Genomic DNA, 20,666 nt, shown 5'->3' with positions numbered 1-20,666 from the left:
ATTGGAGCAGCCGTGCTTGTCGGTGTCCTGGGGTCAGTGACAGCCTTTTCAGACGCACACGTTACCTTAGTCCTAGTACAAGCGGACGGTCCTCAATGGCAACAAGTGCTTGGATTTCGTTCCTGGATGATGTTCAGTATGCCACTACTGCTCACACAGTGCATCGATCTTGATGTACGTGTGAACTGTAAGGACGTGCAGAACGTGGTCTACGGGTGTGGAAATGTTCTACAGAGCATTGTTCAAAGGAACGACACACCAGCGACACATTGTGCCCAACATGTGCAGCAATCCGTCGATACGCCCGTCCACGTTTCTGCAGGCACACAGTGCGACTCTGCTCCAATGGCTGAAGCTGTTCTGCAGGAGTACGTGAATGTGGCAAACACTGCTCACTTCAAAACTCAGCACAGTTACTGCCCGTCGAGTCAAAACAGAGCTGTACAGACTTGCTTATGGCCGATGAACGCGGCAAATGAATCATAAACACTGCAACCCCTCAGCATTCACATATTATACTCTGGTGTCACTCAGCATGATCCTTGAGTGTGTTGCATTTTTTCCCTGTAGTGTATTTCAGCCTCAGGTCACACAGATAATATCATTATGGGTCGATATAGGTTCTTAGAACAGCATCATCCAGTTACTTTCACACTCTCAGTTTCAGCTTGTAAACCTGTCACTTTTCTGAATGTGTCACACACATGGGAAGGGTCAGCAGCGGACCAGTTCCCTCCCATACAAAGAAAGAGTGTTTAAAGACGTAAAAATTCTAATCATGGATTAATAGAGTTTACCTAATCATAATTCCAGTTACAGTAATCAGAGGCTTATTGCATAATTAACTGAAAAGTCAATAAACATAAATTTCTACATTAATATCAGTTTTACTGAGCTATCTGGACCATCGGTAGGTGGTTGCGTATGATTTTTAACACCCACAGATCAGATAAACTAAGAAAGCCACAAGTTGCCGTGAATCAGAAAGGATCGGTAATCGTTGCGTTCAAATTTGCGTTGCACACGCGCTTTCGTGGATTAGCCACCATCCTCTTGCGGTCGTTCTCCTGGCGCAGGGAAAGTTAGCAGATGCCGTTATTTCCGCTCAAGAAATGCTGCTTTAAAATGTGTATCACAAGTTCTTCGTTCCTTTAGCTTTGTATTTGTGAAGCATTCAATACAAAATCTTTATTAGTTGTAGAGCTATAGAGGAATATATTTGTTGCTGCGCGTGTGACATTTGAATGTTGTACGTTCACTTCATCTGTCACTTTCTAACAGTTTTCTGGCTATAACTTTTTTTTACATGATTTCTCCTACTTCTGTCTCACAGAACATCATTGTAAATTTTTCGTATCTATTAGGCATAGTCCAGTCCTTCGATTGCTGTGGTATTGATTCTGTGGGTGTTTCAGTGCGGTCACTGAGACGATTCTATTTTATTTGCAAATGGGAAAGCTCAAAGTATCTTATAAAACGAAAGCAGCATGCTTTCATGGAAGGAGACATAGTTACTTGTAGAGGAATGCTAATAATCGTAACCATAGGCGTACAGATGATTCTTCAATGAAAAAATGAAAAACCTATTTTAGTCCTACGGAATCTCGAGCAAATTGAGGAAATGGGATTTGTATCATGAATATGATTTTCAGGGGAAAAAATGTATGGATGGATTCACTCAGTGCGCAGATGAAGTTTGGAAAATATTTCCAAGGCATGTTTCTTTTTGGAATAAAAATTGTGCAAATTCGGACTTGTGATGCTGTGATTACTTTTAATGGTGGAGTGGAAAGCAAATTAAAAGTTGTTTGGAAACTAAAAATACTTTGAAGCACATATGATAAAATATTTGAGGAATGAAGGCGTGCGAAGAATAAATTCGTACAAGTAAGGTGCAGAGTAATGCACCAAGGAGGTAAGGAATGCAATAAAGCGACTTAAACTACAAAAGTAAGTAAGTAAGAAAGAAGAGCAAGGAGTATACTATTTATTTTAGCAGTTTTAAATCACAGAACTCATCCTATCGCATAGAAAAAGCATTTTTCAAACTTCAAACCTCATTTATTTTCAGTTTACTTACTTACGAAATGGTTTCCCCGGTAATATTTTGTCACATTCATGAATCATAATTTTAGGAGCGTGCTCTGCTTACGATGGTCAACAACATACACTAATTTTTCCTAAATATTTAATACCTTTCTAAGACACAAATTTTTAATGAATGAGAAAATAGTTCAAAAATTGGTTAAGGAACTTAATTTATTGTAAAGCAGTTGCCACAAGGAATTACAAGATGATCCCAGTGAGTATTCAACCTATGAATTGTAACTATACAAACAAATTTGAATGAATGTAAAATGTTTATTATTTGTTATCAAGGAAACAATGGAAACCAATTTTGTCGCAAGATTGAAGTTTAATTGTTGACTAAGACCTTTGCGAACTATTTTTTATCCACGTGTCTGTTTTTCTCCTTGCCCATGTGCCTATTTCTTCATACAATAAATTGCCAGGAATTATCTCTCAAGTATTTTTGTTGTTGTTGTGGTCTTCAGTCCTCAGACTGGTTTGATGCAGCTCTCCATGCTACCCTATCCTGTGCGAGCTTCTTCATCTCCCAGTACCTACTGCAACCCACATCCTTGTGAATCTGCTTAGTGTATTCATCTCTTGGTCTCCCTCTACGATTTTTACCCTCCACGCTGCCCTCCAATGCTAAATTTGTGATCCCTTGATGCCTCAAAACATATACTACCAACCGATCCCTTCTTCTAGTCAAGTTGTGCCACAAACTTTTCTTCTCCCCAATCCTATTCAATACCTCCTCATTAGTTACGTGATCTACCCACCTTATCTTCAGCATTCTTCTGTAGCACCACATTTCGAAAGCTTCTATTCTCTTCTTGTCCAAATTGGTTATCGTCCATATTTCACTTCCATACATGGCTACATTCCATACAAATACTTTCAGAAACGACTTCCTGACACTTAAATCTATACTCGATGTTAACAAATTTCTCTTCTTCAGAAACACTTTCCTTGCCATTGCCAGTCTACATTTTATATCCTCTCTACTTCGACCATCATCAGTTATTTTGCTCCCCATATAGCAAAACTCCTTTACTACTTTAAGTGTCTCATTTCCTAATCTAATTCCCTCAGCATCACCCTACTTAATTCGACCACATTCCATTATCCTCGTTTTGCTAATGTACGCTAACTTCACTGTGCGATAACTGTACCTACTATCTACCCCCTTAAAGTCAGAAGCTCTGCAACCGTTTTCACCGCCCTCCCCTCCCTCCCCTCCCTCCCCTCCCTCCTCCGGCCCCCTGCGTAAAGTTAACTATTTAGGACTACATTCTCTCGGAGTAGGCACAGTACTGTGCTGTCTACGAGTCCATAAAACCACGGAGAGACGCTCACCGACGTGTGTTCTTACGAGGATAGGGCGGAAGTTTCCTCCATCTCTGTTTGATATTAAACGGTTTCCAGCAGCTTGGAATGAGACTTGAGGTAAATTCAGATAAGCAGTAGCTAGGTTGCGTCGCGATAGTATGCTCGTCCACATCTCGCCCGCTGTTATTAAGCGAGTAAGCAGGATGCGTCGTGAGCTGACGACTACGCGTTCATCGATGTTGATGTGATAAGAACTGTCGCACGTGTCCGTATCCTGTACATCTCAAGATCCAGCATGACCTCTCTGTTAGGTGCTCCAAATAGTTCATCGTGTTTCACTGAATATACCTCTCTAGAGTTGGGATGATCAAGCTCTGTTATCCTACACAACAACGGCTTACCGACGAGTAATCCAGATTCATGGGGTTTTAAGAACGCCCTCCACTCGTACTAAACCGCCAGAAATGTCCCACTTTAGCCTCAAATGGCTATGAGCACTATGGAACTTAACATCTGACGTCATCAGTACCCTAGACTTAGAACTACTTAAACGTAACTAACCCAAGGACATCACACACATCCACGCCCGAGGCAGGAATCGAACCTGGGACCGTAGCAGCAGCGCGGTTGCGGACTGAAGCGCCTAGAACCGCTCGGTCACAGCGGCCGGCCCATAGCGCACAGTCTGTAACTTGAAATGTACAATCGGCAAATTCTGTATAAGATCGTACATTTTCGCTTATGCCAAAATCATATGTTATTTATTAATGTCAATGTTTCCTGGCATTATAAAATTATTGGAATTTATTATTTATGAGCCGTAGACTCCTCCTAATGTCTGAATGGCAAGAGGCAACATTTGTTAGCAAATACGTATTAATAACAGTTATTTGATTCGCGCCAGAAGAAATACACTTTCCCTGCGTGAAGTCACGAGCGATTTCTGCATCGGCACCTCATCCCACTGGCTTTGAAAGCGCCAGATGGCTGTGCCTTTTGGAAAGCGCGGTATGAACGAGCGGTTATAGGCGCTGCAGTATGGAACCGCGCGACTGCTACGGTCGCAGGTTCGAATCCTACCTCGGGCGTGAGTGTGTGATGTCCTTAGGTTAGTTAGGTTTTGGTAGTTCCAAGTTCTAGGGGACTGATGACCTCAGATGTTAAGTCCTGTAGTGCTCAGAGCCATTTGAACCATTTTTATTGCAACACTGATACATTCACTTCACGTATGCGAAATAGCAAAACTGGAAATAAAGTTAAATGCGCTCATATATGCAAATAAATGGTGCCTTATAGTTTCATGCCCTTCATCATTTTAACAATGCTACCCCACTTTTAATCTCTTCTTGGCGTGTACTGCAGGGGCTACATTAGTCAATGAGCATGGCTTGAGTCGGGTTGATATGGATAGAGGAGGGGATGGACAGAGCAAGGGGCAGCCTATCTATCAGGGCCCCAGAGAGCCTGACCTGTAGGCTAGCATACAACACTGACTGATTTGGTAACCGAACGTATCTGTCCTGCTGGACAGCCTATATGCCTGGGGCTGGAAAAAAATCACTATTTTTTTTTCCTATTGGAGGTAGAAAGCTATATATATATATATATATATATATATATATATATATATATATATACGGTGATGAGTGTGGACCCGCTCTAGGTGCTTCAGTCCGGATCTGCACTGCTGATACAGTCGCAGGTTCGAATCCTGCATCGGGCATGGATGTGTGTGATGTCCTTAGGTTACTTAGGTTTAAGTAGTTCTACGTCTGGGGACTGATGACCTCAGATGTTTAAGTCCCATAGTGCTCAGAGCCATTTGAACCATTTTTTGATGAGTATCGTTCACCAAGACACCAGTATTGCATTTAAGACAGCTAACTGCTTCGAAACTTTTCTGTGGCTAATAAATGCCATGATGACATTCAGCTTCTTTTGATAATACTTTCTCCCATAAGAAAGCACACAAGTTGAACTATTGGGACTGGTTATCTCTCAGTTATTTAAATCCCCCAGAGCTTTCTTCCCAACAATTTGGAGGTATCTGATGACAAAACTGTCTCATTGTCCCCTTTGTCATGTAAACGCCTCACCAGTAAAAACTAATAATATATCTGGTTTTTCACACAGATACCCTTCTTCTTCTTTCTCCAAATGTTAAGCGTTTGTCTCTTACATCCTCATGTTGAGTGTCTCTATTGTCTGTGATTAGTTACTATTTGATCGCTCCAACTCCTTGTTGGTCTACCTATTGATATTCTCTCTCTATTTGTCCATAATTCATTACTATTTTAGGCATTCTATTTTCATTCCTTCTTGTGATTTGATTTCTACGTTTATTTCTATTCTTCTCAATCTATTCATTATACTTTTTAATCTAGTTTTTGTCTGACTGTTGTACTCTACAACATATCACGTATTCTATAGCCAGCTGCTCTTCTTAAAAATATTCCACAACTTGCATTCTTGTTTCATTGTTTCTTGTTTATTGTTCAAGTCTCACGACCATTATGTGTTTCTCGTCTGTGAAGAATGTGGTGTTCAGTCCTTTTACTCTCTCTGCTTTCTGGCCTTCTACACAATTTTGCTTGTGACGGGCTGTTGACCATTCAAAGCCATGACATTTTTTTTTTTTTTGGTCGAGATTGTTAAGTTATTTCCTGTTGGCAGTGACATTTAATTTGTAAGTGGCTTTTCCTCGCTGTCAACTATGAAAAATTGATCATCAGCAGAAAGTGATATCGTTTGATAATTTGGTTGTTGAAGTTTATGGTTTTAAACTCTACTTTTTCTAGCCATTGTCTCAAGATATCATCAACAGAGATATTAAAAAGTAGCAGAGACTTGCCAGCTGATAGATCTCCAACGATTTTCAATAGTTTCGGAAGTATCGTAACAGCTACTGTATACTTGTCTCAGCTTTTTGCTTTAACAAACTTTTCCCACAGTTCTGAATTCCAGATTTTTCGTCGTCTGGGCCTACACTTAGAAATATGAGTTAGTGATCCAGGGTAGCAAGGCTAAAAAGGCGTGCTCTAGAATGAAAAAGAGAAAACATCCTTGATGCTGATAGTTTCTGAAGTTTAACAGAAAAAAATTATGTCGATGCTTGTAGGGGTACTAGCTTGGCATTGCCAGTATGGTCTTTAAATCGTAATTTGGCAATTACACATGGTATACTCACTTTCTATGTCTTCCTTGGCTTGTATTCTATCCACAAGCAGAATTTGTAACTTTTTTCCCAAAAGACGGTATACACAGTTATCTATGAAATAAAGTCAAAGCATTATTAAATAATTCGCATCGTCTAGTATTGACGTCTTCGGAAATGTCATATATGTATTTAAACTCGGTTTAAAAAATTGGTTCAAATGGCTCTGAGCACTATGGGACTCAACTGCTGTGGTCATCAGTCCCCTAGAACTTAGAACTACTTAAACCTAACTAACCTAAGGACATCACACACATCCATGCCCGAGGCAGGATTCGAACCTGCGACCGTAGCAGTCGCACGGTTCCGGACTGCGCGCCTAGAACCGCGAGACCACCGCGGCCGGCTTAAAAAATTGGTGTTTTGGATCAAGTTCGTAAAAGTTATATGGTTTTCTTGTAGCGATTTCAACCAACTGTGCACTATAATCTTTTGTTCTAAACACGACAATATTTCTGGCGCAACATTTACAAAATTTAAGCTGCTGTATTGAGAGTGTACTTTTTGCAAAATGGAAGGGGGCTTTTAAAAAGAAGTAATTTTCGGAATTATACATGGTGTTCGGAAACTAACGTTACAAACGTCTAAGATTTTTTAGAGGGGAGTGAGTAGATAATATTTTGAATAGAAATCTTAGTCCGGAAAAGTCATCCAAGTTATAGACGCAGGTGCTTGTAAACTATGTAGATGCAGGATGATACCGTGATGATGTTACACACTTTCAAGCATGATGGAAACGGTAAATGTATCAATTTGAAGTAGGGGTTCCTCTACCGGAAACGAAAGAGTCGAAAGCTGTAAGCGAAGAACGTTCTGTTACCTCTGACAGTGAAATGAGTGTGCCGGTACCGTTGTCGCTAAGAATGCGAGGTACACAACTTTCAGAGGTGGTAGTATGGATCAAAACAAGAGAAAATGTCTAGTAAACAAGGGCTCTAAGATACATATCAGAGGAACTATGAGCACTTGTTCATCTTCGCTAGTGTGGAACACATCTACTCTATTAAACAAGTGCTTAGAGCTCTTGAGATATCATGGAAATAAACTTTATAAACAAACATTTACAGACGCCTGCGCCTGTAATTTTGAAGCTCTGTAGAGTCGTTGGAAGACGCTTGTGGACATGGATTCCTATTCAAGATATTATGTACTCATCCAACGTCATGTCAAGGACTGCGCGGTCCCTCCCGCCGGAGGTTCGAGTCCTCCCTCGGGCATCGATGTGTGTTGTTCTTAGCATACGTTAGTTTACGTTAGTGTGTAAGTCTAGCGACCGATGAACTAAGCCGTTTGGTCTCTTAGGAATTCACACACATTTGAATATTTGTACTCACCCTCTCCTAAAGTCCTAGAAGTTTATAACGGTAATTTCCGAACTCCATGTATAAGGACGCCTAGTTCGAAATGATGGATAACGAAAGGGTATTTTCAAGAAAATTATATTCGTATCGCGTTATCCATGTGTGTCTAAGTCCTATTGGAGTTGCGTGGGATATCTGAATCTACACAATGTGGAAATTTATTCGATTAAATCGCCCCAAAAACGTCTTTAATATTATGTCTTCGCGCAGCGGGTAACTACAATATCAGCACAGAAGATCAGTGGTACGTGGAAATGCATGGAGCAGTCTATCATTTCCTTTCTAAAACATTCGACACGTCATTGAAGAGGGACTAACGTTGGGGAAGAGATCAAGGTTAGATTTATATGCGATATTAATCAAAGATGGGGGATCAGTAATTAGAGAGAACGGCAATTTATTTGTTCTTAAGACATGTTGCCATGAATATTTGCGAAGAGTAGACGGAAACATCTTCCACATATGAACACACCGTTAACAACGATAATTATATAATCTCAATTAGATGGATACTTAAACCAATTAATAAAATAAGATCATGGGCTTCGGAGTGCTCTGGCAGACATTGTTTGCCTCACGTACACGGCAGAGATTGATTATGATATGGAACAATGACAAATGGTGAAATCCATATAAACTGCCAGAAACACAAAGAAATAATAAGCAACCAGTTTCATAAATGAAATTTAATTTCATTGTCGGTTTCGGGTACTTAGTGTCCTTCAAATGTTTACACCATCGCATTATTTGCTAGTGGCAACAATAAGATGCATACAGCAAAATGCCATGGTCATATGGCACATAATGTCTGCACTTTTTTTTTTCTTCACAGGCGCTATGAACTACGTCACCACGTCATTTTGCTGTGTGCCTCTTATTGTTGACACTCGCAAATAATGCAATAGATATAACTTTCTGAAGAAGGGTACTAAGTGCCTGATGCTGGAAAAACAAAATTAATTTCTATCATGCTGTTGGTTGCTTATTATTTCGTTATATACAACTATACTTGCTGTGGATGGATAAATACTAAACTGTCAGAATTCAGTATGTTAGTGTTTTATCGGTACTGAGGTATTGTAGAAACCACCGGAGAAGGCAGACGGCGAACAATCGCATCTAACCGACGTATGAAAAATGAGGAGGAATTATTCATGGATCGTGCATTAATTAAGCCTGTAATTTCACGTATTACAATATGATACACATAGTGACTCTCTAGATACAAGAAAACGTGGCATGGTTTGGTCTTTACGACTACGTTCAGCATTGGAAAGGAACATGTTAACTCGCATAAAGTATTCAAAAGATGAGGCGCGCGAAATACATAATTCCGATGCTAAAGGCGATAGTCTTTTCATTTAATCAGCTCCAAATCAGTTTAGACTAACTTTTTTGCTACGTGGCACGACCAAAATAGCAAGATCAAAGATACTGCTTAAGATGATAATATTACTCGAACATCGAAAGAAAGCTTCGGAAATAGCTACACGTTTAATCTAGTAATGAACCAACTCATAAGAGGCTAAACTCGTGGATCTGTAGACACACAGGGTTATATCTGACCACGGACAGATGCTTAGACTCTAAACCGCGTCTTAAATGCAGAAGCCCAATAAATACAACAAAGAAATATAATCGCAAATCAAACTACTGAATTACGCTCGGAAACACGCCGAAACTCGCTACATGTAGAAAGGAATCCAACTGTTATCTAATTCCAAGCTATACTAGTAATCTCAGAAAATTTGCCGTCATATACTCACATGTTTCCGAAGCAAAGTTAAAAGACGCTCACTGTTTACTGATTAACTAAAACGTTTAAGCACTGGTTCTGCTGCAGAACGCCCTTTCTCTATATAACATGGACTTTTCAGAGTCACGGGTTTCCTGTTGAACACAGCAGTGCTTGACATCATCATCTTCCGCTGAGTGCCGTTTATTGTTCCAGAATTATTAATTAAATTTAGCCCTATTGTCTATCCCAAGAAAAATATGCATCAGACATCTAACTATCAGACTACAGAAGGATCGATCAGGGATTGAACTTTACTAAATAGTTCCTAGTACCTTTCTCTTACAGGGCACATGAAGTTAGTCATCATGGCAGGAGGGATGGCGTGCCGGTATGCCCATCGGAGCAAAGTTCCACCAACTAAATTTTTGCTTAAAAGACAGTTATTGACAATGTGAAGCGTATACCTGAACTTCATTAAACATAGAAGGTGTATAAAATTCTAACACTGTGGTTCCGTTAAGGTAAACTGTATTAATCATCGTTGTTCATCAAGGAATAGGTTGGTTCAGGGGCACAAAATGGACCCTCATATGCTCACGTACAAGATGATATTCACCATTTCCTAGCAAAAGCAAAGTTGTCACACATGTCTTGAGATCGGCAGTGGAAAGAAAAACGAAACACAGTCGGGATAATGATGCGTGGAGTGAATCATCACAGGAGGGGGAGCAAGCTAGGTTCCATCAGAATCTAGTTAAATGCTAGCTAAATTATCACTCAAGAGGACGCCATAATGCTTCGAACATATGACTAGAATTATAGAAAGTTCCTAAACCAAGATGTCTGTACTACTCTCATCCTAAATCACCGTCTATGTCAGCTCCACATCACACACACCAGCTTAGCGGCTCGTCTGCGACTGACTGACTCTGCACAAAATACCTGTCTCACCTCTGTGCCTAGAGACCGATAAACTCCCGGCAGGTCGCCTTTCCCGTACAGAACCATTATTCACTCACTACAACTGTTCATCGGCGTTTAAGGAAAATGCTACATCCTAGATTTACCCTGCTTTTTACTTCTAATCCCTAATTACTAGAATACATCTATGTTGGTACAGCCCAGACATACAGGTGATAACTCCCTGGTCCCTCGTGGAACTTGCAAAACAGATTGACTCATTCATACAATCACGCAGGAAAGATATATAGGAAGGAGTTCCAATCAAGAAGGTACCATTACATAACAGATAAACACATTTCCCTGCTCATTCCTTCTCCAGACGCTCGTCACATCAGTAAAAGAATGAGATTCAGTGTCACTCATCTGTTAATAACATGCTCGGTAATTCCAAGTGACGAACCTTATGAAACAAAACTGACAGTACCGCTTCAAATACACTAGATTTTCATAATGTTAAACGCGTTTAAGAAGGTAGAACGTTGTAACATAGTCCCACAAAAAATAAAAACCGATTGAAATGTTAGTAAAATCAGAGATCTCGTGCTGTCCGACCTTTACTCAATACGACGTATAATTTGATAATCACTAAATTTTCTCACAGTAACATTTATTTTGGTAATTGAAATGTGAATGACGATCTTCATTATATAAAAAGAATGGCTGACAAAAGTAGATCGGTCTATTAAGATGGACTCAAAACAACCTTAGGGTTATTATTGCTGTCCACACATAGATTTTGTGATTCACTTCGGGGAGCATGTAGTTGATGCATCAGTACAATGTCCCGTTTGTAACAAAACATCGCGTTCGTGGTTTCACTTAATCACCATACGTTCCCACCTTTCCTGTTGCAGGTGACCATCTTCCAAGAGTGCCAACCTGAGTTCCTGCATGACCTTGTGCTGAAGATGAAGGCGTACATCTTCACACCGGGTGACATCATCTGCCGCAAAGGCGAGGTCGCGAGGGAGATGTTTATTATCGCGGACGGCATCCTCGAGGTCATCAGGTGAGTGGAGAGCTTTAGGCAATGTTCTAGTGCTCAGAGGAAGATTCAAAATTGACGTAGCAGCGACGATCTGTAAACCCTCTACTACTAAACTTTTATTATGATTTAAGCAGTTCAACTGTTTAATTAGTGGTAGAGATCACATCCATTGTTCGTGTTAACAACGGTTACTGTCCTTATTACGAGTACGTACTATTACTGACTCAGAAACTACTGGATCGTAACAGTTCAAGTAACTCGGAAACGACTGAATGGTAACAGTTCAAGTCGAGTTTATTTTCATTTGTTAATGATGTTTGGAAATCACCCGTGGAGCCAGCATCAGAATGTTTCTTAACATTTAAATCTATATCACCCAGAGAAAGTTAAAAGGAAACATGTGAAACAGGTACCATTGTAACAAAAACTGCCATTTACCCTGATATACCATAGTATAATGTAAACAAAAAATTACTTCGCCGTATTCTGATATGTCATTCTCCTACAAATTCGTATAGGAATTTATCACACTTAGGTCTTCTGTTTCTGTTAAGTGTTTGAGTGTCTGTCGGTAAAATATTGCCACTGGACATGAGACGCTGCATTGTTTTGTAGTGCACTGATATCTTCTGTCGTAGCGGAAGAAAATGTGGTAAACAACTCCCTCACTGCAGCATTTATATAAAGAAAATGGGATAACGTTGAGGCGATAGAGATGTTCCCGGAATAAATTGCGATTAAACTGAAGGCATGCCTTTGCCACTACATAGTTGCTACTGAATTTACAATTTTGGTGCCAGGGACCTGATGGTAGATTAGATGTCTCCCTTTGATCTCCTAAGAGTAGTGCAGGCTTTCATTCCATTGTGTTCCTATTCTAGCCCTTATGGCATGTAAGTGGCACCTTAATCGTATTTCACTAGAGCAGTGTACACATCGGACCCCGGCAAGAACAGTTAACACAGCTCAGAAATGCAATACCTGAGAAAAATCGACTGAAAGAATTCTGCATAACTTACATTGAAACAGTATAAGGTTCCTTGTAATTTCAGGCAAGTATTTTTTGCAGTTAACTCCATTAGACTCTATACAACAGTACACTAAGATGACAAAAGTCATGGGATACCTCATACTGTTGTGTCGGACCTCCTTTTCCATGGCGTAGTACAGCAGTTTATCGTGGCATGGACTCGATACATCTTTGGAAGTTCTCTGTAGAAATATTGACCCTAGCTGCCTCTGCAGCCGCCATAGTTGCGAAAGTGTTGCCAGCGCAGGATTTTGTGCACAAACTGACCTCTCGATTATGCCCCTTAAATGTTCGATGGGATTCATGTCGAGCGACGTAGATAGCCAAATCATTCGCTCGAATTATCCAGAAAATCCTTCAGACGAATCGCGAACAGTTGTGGTTTATGACATAGCACATTGTTATTCACAAAAATTGCGTCGCTTTTTGGGAACCTGAAGCCGAACATAACCACTTCCAGTCATTGATCGGTTCAGCTGGACCAGGGGATCCAGTCCGCCAGCTTGCACAGTGCCTTGTTGACGCCTTGGGTCCAATGCCTTCGCGGGGTGTGCGCCTCACTCGCACTCTACCATAAGCTCTTGTTGTTGTTGTTGTGGTCTTCAGTCCTGAGACTGGTTTGATGCAGCTCTCCATGCTACTCTATCCTGTGCAAGCTTCTTCATCTCCCAGTACCTACTGCAACCTACATCCTTCTGAATCTGCTTAGTGTATTGATCTCTTGGTCTCCCTCTACGATTTTTACCCTCCACCCTGCCCTCCAATGCTAAATTTGTGATCCCTTGATGCCTCAAAACATGTCCCACCAACCGATCCCTTCTTCTAGTCAAGTTGTGCCACAAACTTCTCTTCTCCCCAATCCTATTCAATACCTCCTCATTAGTTACGTGATCTACCCACCTTATCTTCAGCATTCTTCTGTAGCACCATATTTCGAAAGCTTCTATTCTCTTCTTGTCCAAACTGGTTATCGTCCATATTTCACTTTCATACACGGCTACACTCCATACAAATACTTTCAGAAACGACTTCCTGACACTTAAATCTATACTCGATGTTAACAAATTTCTCTTCTTCAGAAACGATTTCCTAGCCATTGCCAGTCTACATTTTATATCCTCTCTACTTCGACCATCATCAGTTATTTTGCTCCCTAAATAGCAAAACTTCTTTACTACTTTAAGTGTCTCATTTCCTAATCTAATCCCCTCAGCATCACCCGATTTAATTTGACTACATTCCATTATCCTCGTTTTGCATTTGTTGATGTTCATCTTATATCCTCCTTTCAAGACCCTGTCCACTCCGTTCAACTGCTCTTCCAAGTCCTTTGCTGTCTCTGACAGAATTACAGTGTCATCGGCGAACCTATAAGTTTTTACTTCTTCTCCATGAATTTTAATACCTACTCCGAATTTTTCTTTTGTTTCCTTTACTGCTTGCTCAATATACAGATTGAATAACATCGGGGAGAGGCTACAACCCTGTCTCACTCCTTTCCCAACCACCTTTCATGCCACTCGACTCTTATAACTGCCATCTGGTTTCTGTACAAATTGTAAATAGCCTTTCGCTCCCTGTATTTTACCCCTGCCACCTTCAGAATTTGAAAGAGAGTATTCCAGTTAACGTTGTCAAAAGCTTTCTCTAAGTCTACAAATGCTCAAAACGTAGGTTTGCCTTTTCTTAATCTTTCTTCTAAGATAAGTCGAGAGGTTAGTATTGCCTCAAGTGTTCCAACATTTCTACAGAATCCAAACTGATCTTCCCCGAGGTCCGCTTCTACCAGTTTTTCCATTCGTCTGTAAAGAATTTGCGTCAGTATTTTGCAGCTGTGACTTATTAAACTGATAGTTCGGTAATTTTCACATCTGTCAACACCTGCTTTCTTTGAGATTGGAATTATTATATTCTTCTTGAAGTCTGTGGGTATTTTGCCTGTCACATACATCTTGCTCACCAGATGGTAGAGTTTTGTCATGACTGGCTCTCCCAAGGCCATCAGTAGTTCTAATGGAATGTTCTCTACTCCCGGGGCCTTGTTTCGACTCAGGTCTTTCAGTGCTCTGTCGGCCTCTTCACAGAGTATCGTATCTCCCATTTCATCTTCATCTACATCCTCTTCCATTTCCATAATATTGTCCTCAAGAACATCGCCCTTGTATAAACCCTCTATATACTCCTTCCACCTTTCTGCCTTCCCTTCTTTGCTTAGAACTGGGTTGCCATCTGAGCTCTTGATATTAATACAAGTGGTTCTCTCCAAAGTTATCTTTAATTTTGCTGTAGGCAGTATCTATCTTACCCCTAGAGAGACAAGCCTCTACACCCTACATTTGTCCTCTAGCCATCCCTGCTTAGCCATTTTGCACTTCCTGTCGATCTCAGTTTTGAGACGTATGTATTCCTTTTTGCCTGCTTCATTTACTGCATTTTTATATTTTCTCCTTTCATCAATTAAATTCAATATTTCTTCTGTTACCCAAGGATTTCTATTAGCCCTCGTCTTTTTACCTACTTGCTCCTCTGCTGCCTTCACTACTTCATCCCTCAGAGCTACCCATTCTTCTTCTACTGTATTTCTTTCCCCCATTCCTGTCAATTGTTCCCTTATGCTCTCCCTGAAACTCTTTACAACCTCTGGTTCTTTCAGTTTATCCAGATCCCATCTCCTTAAATTCCCACCTTTTTGCGGTTTCTTCAGTTTCAATCTGCAGTTCATAACCAATAGATTGTGGTCAGAATCCACATCTGCCCCTGGAAATGTCTTACAATTTAAAACCTGGTTCCGAAATCTCTGTCTTACCATTATATAATCTATCTGATACCTTTTAGTATCTCCAGGATTCTTCCAGGTATACAACCTTCTTTTATGATTCTTGAACCAAGTGTTAGCTATGATTAAGTCATGCTCTGTGCAAAATTCTACAAGGCGGCTTCCTCTTTCATTTCTTCCCCCCAATCCATATTCACCTACTATGTTTCCTTCTCTCCCTTTTCCTACTGACGAATTCCAGTCACCCATGACTATTAAATTTTCGTCTCCCTTCACTACCTGAATAATTTCTTTTATCTCGTCATACATTTCATCAATTTCTTCATCATCTGCAGAGCTAGTTGGAATATAAACTTGTACTACTGTAGTAGGCATGGGCTTTGTGTCTATCTTGGCCACAATAATGCGTTCACTATGCTGTTTGTAGTAGCTAACCCGCACTCCTATTTTTTTATTCATTATTAAACCTACTCCTGCATTACCCCTATTTCATTTTGTATTTTTAACCCTGTAATCACCTCACCAAAAGTCTTGTTCCTCCTGCCACCGAACTTCACTAATTCCCACTATATCTAACTTTAACCTATCCATTTTCCTTTTTAAATTTTCTAACCTACCTGCCCGGTTAAGGGATCTGACATTCCACGCTCCGATCCGTAGAATGCCAGTTTTCTTTCTCCTGATACCGACGTCCTCTTGAGTAGTCCCCGCCCGGAGATCCGAATGGGGGACTATTTTACCTCCGGAATATTTTACCCAAGAGGACGCCATCATCATTTAATCATACAGTAAAGCTGCATGTCCTCGGGAAAAATTACGGCTGTAGTTTACCCTTGCTTTCAGCCATTCGCAGTACCAGCACAGCAAGGCCGTTTTGGTTAATGTTACAAGGCCAGATCAGTCAATCATCCAGACTGTTGCCCCTGCAACTACTGAAAAGGCTGCTGCCCCTCTTCAGGAGTCACATATTTGTCTGGCCTCTCAACAGATACCCCTCCGTTGTGGTTGCACCTACGGTACGGCCATCTGTATCGCTGAGGCACGCAAGCCTCCCCACCAACGGCAAGGTCCATGGTTCATGGGGGGGGGGGGGGGCATAAGCTCTTACCACCTGAAATCGGGACTCATCTGACCACACCACGGTTCTCCAGTAGTCTAGGGTCCAACTGATATGGACATGAGCCCAGGAGAGTTGTTGTAAGAGATGTTCCGCCGTTAGCAAAGGCACTGCCGTAGACCAGATTCCGCTACACTGTCCTAACGGATACGATCATCTTACTTCCAAGATTGATTTCTGTGCTTATTTCACGTAGTGTCGCTTGTCTGTTAGCAATGACTACTCTACGCAAACGCTGCTGCTCTCTGACGTTAAGTGAAGGTAGTCGGCCATTGCATTGCCCTTAGTGAGAGGTAATCCCTGAAATTAGGTATCCTCGTCACACTCTTGACACTGTCGAGCTTGGAATATTGAATTCCCTAACGATTTCCGAAATGGAAGTCTAGCTCCAACTACCATTTCGCGTTCAAAGCCTAAATTCCCGTCGTTCGGACATAATCATGACGGAAAACATTTCACGTGAATCACTTGAATATAAATGACACCCTCCCCAATGCACAGCCCATTCATAACTCGTGTACGCGATAGTTCAGCCTTCTGTTTATGTGCATATCGCTATCCCATGGCGTTCGTCATCACAGTATAATATGGACGTGCAGGTGAATTGATTCTATAATGCAGTATCTTAATCGGGCAGAGTGTCTGCTTCTTAGTTTCCCTTTATACTGTTGTGCAGTTTCAATCAAAAACGTAAAGGTAGTCTTTACTGAGGCAGCAAGCTCCTGAACACATTCTATAATGCAGCATACGAGATGTTTTGGTGTTACTGACAGCGTAGTATTTTAAATGAATCAACGCAGAGCGTGAATGAAGGAATAAAGATTGTTTCTAAAAACGCTGTAAGTTCGTCAGTGCGTATAGGCACTACTTCATCGAGTTTGAATTTGTCCCTTCGATTAGTCTTGTCAACGACAAATGCATGTCCTGCTCTGTCATTTTGTTTAGTCCCATCCGCATAAATCTGTGTTGGAGATGTCCATATTGCTAAATTCTCAGCTGAAATTTCCTCATACACTGTATCTTGTATGTATAGAAGGTGCGTCTTATTGTTCAGCGTCGCTAAAGTGTAAGAGCAGGGCTTATTGAAACAGTTCAAATTTCTAGAAGATGTGACGTATTCACACAAAGGTAAACTATCGAGGTAGAAATCTACTAATGTGGTGGTTCCTTGTTGAACCAACACCTGTCTACGCGGCACTTCATAGTGAGTTCCCTAATTTTCATTCACCAAGTGTCTTGTAAACTGTGGCGGTTATGTATTTCCTGCGTAGTTATAAAGGAATTGCACTTGATTCCGCGAGCAAAGTGTAAGTTGGAGTCCCTTAATCACACTTCTGACTATTATCAAATATCACTCACTACGATTTCTATTTTCTTACACATACACACTGTTGGAATCACGATTCTACCTTTCATAACATAAGAGAATTGCGAGTAACGACTCTTCCACTTGTATTAAATAATAAACAATCCACTTGTATTAAATAAACTTCGTCTCTCCCTTGTTAACTAACTGTGTTACACCCACACTCGCCCTTTTTACACGACCACGTGCCTCAAGTCGTCACTTCAGAACCTGACTCAGCAAACTCCCTCCTTTTGACTCAAACTATATCTGTCGGCCGAACTAATCCAGTTGCAGTTCATAGAGAACAAACGGTGGAAGAAAGGCACATTAGTGGCTACCGTGAAGGCAGTCAGTGGCGCTCTAGATGTCATCGCATTGTCCATGTGTATTCTTGTCTTGCTGCAAATAGGCCATTTTCTCAGTCTAGTTGCGCCACGTAGCTCTATTGTCCTGGACGATCGACGGAACAATATGTCTGTCCTCTCGGGTGCTAGAGGTACGGAGCTGATGAGTTGAGTACGACACAACGATTTCAAATGGTTCAAATGGCTCTGAGCACTATGGGACTCAACATCTATGGTCATAAGTCCCCTAGAACTTAGAACTACTTAAACCTAACTAACCTAAGGACAGCACACACATCCATGCCCGAGGCAGGATTCGAACCTGCGACCGTAGCAGTCGCGCGGTTCCTGACTGAGCGCCTAGAACCGCTAGACCACCGCGGCCGGCACAACGATTTCACTTTCGCATAATAGTCACGGGATCCCTGCCAACGTGAGCTGGAATATCGCGGATTTGCAGTTTCGCTACACCATGATGCTGCCACCATCGAGTTCCTACACGTCCTGATACACCCCTTTCCTCATCCGAGACATAACACTATCATCTCAGACCAAACAACCTTTAAATGCAATTTCTGAACGAGAAATGCCCTCCGTAATCTTTTCTTATACTGGATGAGGTAGCTGCGACCCAAATATACCAAGAATGAATAAATATATCGCTGTGTGATTTTCATCAAGTTACAACGGACAATACGGTGAATTTTATGATTTCATCACATTCGGAAGTATTTTTTATCGCTTGTGTCACCGAATTACGACACCGATCTTTCTTTTTCTCTAATGGAGCTATATACTTTTTCAGTGCCATTTGAAAAAACTTCTAAGAGGACTTCATGACGTAGCATGTATGGGCTTGGTCCAATTGTATCAAAATAACAGCGCCGCAAATCATTGTCCCTCTCTCAGGAGAATAGGTTCTAGAAACGTCTGCTCTGTTATACCAAATGCGAGCAAGTACGAAACTCAGTACGGTTCGTGTGTTTATCACGGCTGTCACATCAATTACTCAAAATGGCGACCTTGGTCACTGGTACAAGCTACAGAGTGATTCTGGAGAAACAATGTAGCGTGTTGAAAACCTGCTCCAAACGTTAGTTGCCCCAGACCTTACTGTTTACCTCTTCTTTAAGTCAGCGTGGATTTTCAGCTGAAGAATAGTGTTTGTTTCAAAGAGTGATTTGCATGTGATTTTTAAACGATGCCTCTTCCTTTAAAAAAAATTGCAGAGGTATGCCACACCATTTTGCACTTTTAGTCGGTAATATTCAGAGAACTGTAACCAATTTTGGAAGTCGTTGCCAAGAATCTGTAGATGCTGCGAAATGTGAAGAACATAAAATGCGAAGGAATGTAGTTTTCACAAGACACTCTTATCGTTGATCCCTCTCGTACTTCCGGGATGTCTCTTAGTGCCATTGTCACTGTGTCTCACTGCTGCCAAAATGTTTGTTTCATTTCTTTCATCAGTTGCCCTTCTTTTTCCTTTGCGTATTTCAGTCTCCACTCTTTCAATTTCTAGAACTTCTTTATATAGTTTGCAAATACAGATCATGAATGTTGGCCGATTTGGATACTATTCAGCATACAACAACACTGCTGCTCTAACAGTTTGTCGACAGTCACCATAGGCGATATTCACTTTTTCGACTGCCATATACATTGTGAATGTCTCATCAGCTTTTCGAGCAAGTTATCTGATTGCTACAACTGCAGAACACAGATTGATGGGCTCCAAGCGAGCAGGTAAACACAGTAACGATATCTGAGTTACGTGTTTCCTTACGTTTGGTATAATAGCGTAGACGTTTGTGGAACCTCTTCTCCTGCTAGCGGGACAGTGGTTTACAGTGCTGGGACCTTGATACTGGTTGAAATTCTCTTAGAAGCTTCTTTTAAATGTCGTAGAAAAAAGTGTATAGTTCCATTAGAAAAAAGTCGGTGTTGTAATTCAGCAACTATAAACGATAAAAATTACTTGCGAACGTTATGAAATTCGCCATATTGTCCGCTATAAATTGGCGCAAATCGCACATCGATATATTTATTCATTCTGGATATATTTGGGGTGGCCTGTCTGAGCTGCCTCATCCTGTACACCGGGTGTAGACAGCGTTATGCCGAACTACTCTGTGCGGTTGTGCTCAGACGCTAATTATTTGCTTATGCAAGCTAGTAGTACTCTTCACGACCATTTGAATTCTGTTGCATGTCACCCTCATAGTTCTACTACAATTTAATGACCAGTAATGTACACATCAGTCGAATAAGTTTCTACACTGGATTAATAGAGGTAAAGAATAATTAATATGGTGGTTCTAACGCTTCTGGTGTTCTGCGTAGTACCTATCCACTAGTGTACAACACACAGAACATTGACACAGCCAT

At 41.0% G+C, this 20,666-nt stretch overlaps 1 protein-coding gene across 1 annotated transcript in view; it reads left to right on the top strand.

Annotated features, from left to right (window-relative positions):
• The window catches only part of LOC126204156 (uncharacterized), a 1,030,415-nt gene that overhangs the window by 714,131 nt on the left and 295,618 nt on the right, over positions 1 to 20,666 (top strand). Inside the window, exon 13 of the mRNA XM_049938564.1 lies at positions 11,530 to 11,684. Coding sequence (XP_049794521.1) covers positions 11,530 to 11,684 — 155 coding nt within the window. The remainder of the gene's footprint in view (positions 1 to 11,529; positions 11,685 to 20,666) is intronic.

This window comes from Schistocerca nitens, chromosome 9, assembly GCF_023898315.1.
Source record: "Schistocerca nitens isolate TAMUIC-IGC-003100 chromosome 9, iqSchNite1.1, whole genome shotgun sequence".
NCBI classification, from domain to species: Eukaryota; Metazoa; Arthropoda; class Insecta; order Orthoptera; family Acrididae; genus Schistocerca; species Schistocerca nitens.
Note: the sequence above shows the minus strand (reverse complement) of the source record. Positions and strands in the feature narration are given on the sequence as shown.